This window comes from Lynx canadensis, chromosome A1 (genome assembly GCF_007474595.2).
Source record: "Lynx canadensis isolate LIC74 chromosome A1, mLynCan4.pri.v2, whole genome shotgun sequence".
Classification (NCBI taxonomy): domain Eukaryota; kingdom Metazoa; phylum Chordata; class Mammalia; order Carnivora; family Felidae; genus Lynx; species Lynx canadensis.
This window is the reverse complement of record NC_044303.2, coordinates 83775570-83777705: the sequence shown is the minus strand read 5'-3', so window position 1 is coordinate 83777705 and position 2136 is coordinate 83775570. Positions and strand designations below refer to the sequence as shown.

At 44.5% G+C, this 2136-nt stretch overlaps 1 protein-coding gene across 1 annotated transcript; it reads left to right on the top strand.

The window, feature by feature from the left end:
• The first annotated feature begins 624 nt into the window (after positions 1–624).
• LOC115499972 (olfactory receptor 2T1) lies at positions 625–1708 on the top strand. The gene has a single exon (XM_030294292.1). It carries the CDS (start codon positions 743–745, stop codon positions 1706–1708), a length of 966 nt encoding a protein of 321 aa, XP_030150152.1. The 5' UTR covers positions 625–742.
• The last annotated feature ends 428 nt before the right edge of the window (positions 1709–2136 follow it).

Sequence of the window (2136 nt, the reverse complement as noted above, 5' to 3'; positions counted from 1 at the left end):
AGTCCACATTGACAATCAGTCATTTGTAACTAAATGGCAGAGATAGACTACTTATCATCAGTGCTGGGATTTTTTAAGATGGTGGTATTGTTGATTATGATAATGATTCCTTTGGGGCACTCAGGTGGTTCAGTCAGTTGAAGGTCTGACTCCTGATTTTGGCTCCGGTCATGATCTCATGGTTTGTGGGATGGAGCCATGCAGTAGGCACTGCACAATGTGGAGCCTGCTTGGGATTCTCTCTCAACTTCTCTCTCTGCCCCTCCCTTGCTCACTCTTCTCTCTCCCTTTCTCTCAAAATAAATAAACTTAAAAAAAGATTCATTTAATAAGGACGCCAATTTAAACTAACATAGTAGTTACACACACACACACACACACACACACACACGCATGCACACACACATGCACACACCAGACTAGGGTATGTTTAACAGAATAACAATATGGTTTATACCCTATGTGTTGTTATATGTATCACTATAGTACAATAGCATCTGTTGACATAATCTTGTCAAATGTATTTAAATAATTATTGATTTAAGGTGATCAATTTTATGTAAAAACATTCTATAATAGATTAAATGATAGATATAGCATCAAAATTGTAAGGAAATATTTTTAGGTATTTTCTTCAGACTTTTGCAAGTTTTTACTTAACAATCAACCTATATGTCCTTATATTAATTCCCTGCGAATTTCTCATTTTATTTGGAAGATTCTAGGTCACAGCAGCACCATCATGGGATCCATGGAAGTGTACAACACATCCTCTACAGACTTCACCTTGATGGGACTGTTCAACAAGAAGGACATCTCAGGCCTTCTCTTTGCCATTGTCTCTATCATCTTTTTCACTGCATTGATGGCCAATGGGATTATGATCTTCCTGATCCACACTGATTCACGACTGCACACTCCTATGTACTTCCTTCTCAGCCATCTCTCCTTCATTGACATGATGTACATCTCCACCATTGTGCCCAAGATGCTGGTTGATTATCTGCTGGGTCAAAGAACCATATCCTTTATGGGGTGCACAGCTCAGCACTTCCTCTACCTCACCCTTGTGGGAGCTGAGTTCTTCCTACTGGGCCTCATGGCCTATGACCGCTATGTGGCCATCTGTAACCCCCTTCGCTACCCTGTCCTTATGAGTCGCCAGGTCTGTTGGATGATCATAGTAGGTTCCTGGTTTGGAGGCTTTTTGGATGGCTTCCTTCTAACTCCCATAACCATGACCTTTCCTTTCTGCAACTCCCGGGAAATTAACCATTTCTTTTGTGAGGCACCTGCAGTCTTGAGTTTGGCATGTGCAGACACAGCCCTCTATGAAACAGTAATGTATGTGTGCTGTGTCCTGATGTTGCTGATTCCTTTCTCTGTGGTGATTGCTTCTTATGCCCAAATCTTGACCACAGTCCACCACATGAGTTCAGTTGAGGGAAGAAAGAAGGCATTTGCCACCTGTTCATCTCACATGACAGTAGTGACCTTATTCTATGGGGCTGCCATGTACACCTACATGTTGCCACACTCTTACCATAGCCCAGCCCAGGATACAGTCTTCTCTGTGTTCTACACAATCCTTACACCAATGCTGAATCCACTCATCTACAGTCTGAGGAACAAGGATGTGACTGGAGCTCTGAAGAGGGCAATGGGCAGGTTCAAATGTACACAAAAAGTGTCAGGAGATGTGTTTTGACAATGTCTTCTTCTCATGTGGATGACAAATAGGAGCCATTGTGGATATTGTGGCCATGCTCTTAATGAAGGATTAACCTGGAGGGAAGGTTTAATTATGCAGAAGAAGAAAAAGGAAAAGAAAAAGAGCAATATAAGAAATGTATCCTCGAGAGAGAGGAAGATGGCGGCGTAGGAGGACGCTGGGCTCACGGGCGTCCTGCTGATCACTTAGATTCCAACTACACCTGCCTAAATAACCCAGAAAACCGCCAGAGGATTAGCAGAACGGAGTCACCAGAGCCAAGTGCAGACGAGAAGCCCAAGGAAGAGGGTAGGAAGGGCGGCGAGGTGGTGCGCGCTCCACAGACTGCGGGAGGGAGCCGGGGAGGAGGGGTGGCTCGCCGGCCAAGCAGAGCCCCCTAGCCTGGCATGCAAAAGTGGAGGGGC

Bases quoted from the DNA above. Each gene is read 5' to 3' on its own strand.
- LOC115499972 (XM_030294292.1), top strand. From the start codon at position 743: ATGGGATCCATGGAAGTGTACAACACATCCTCTACAGACTTCACCTTG.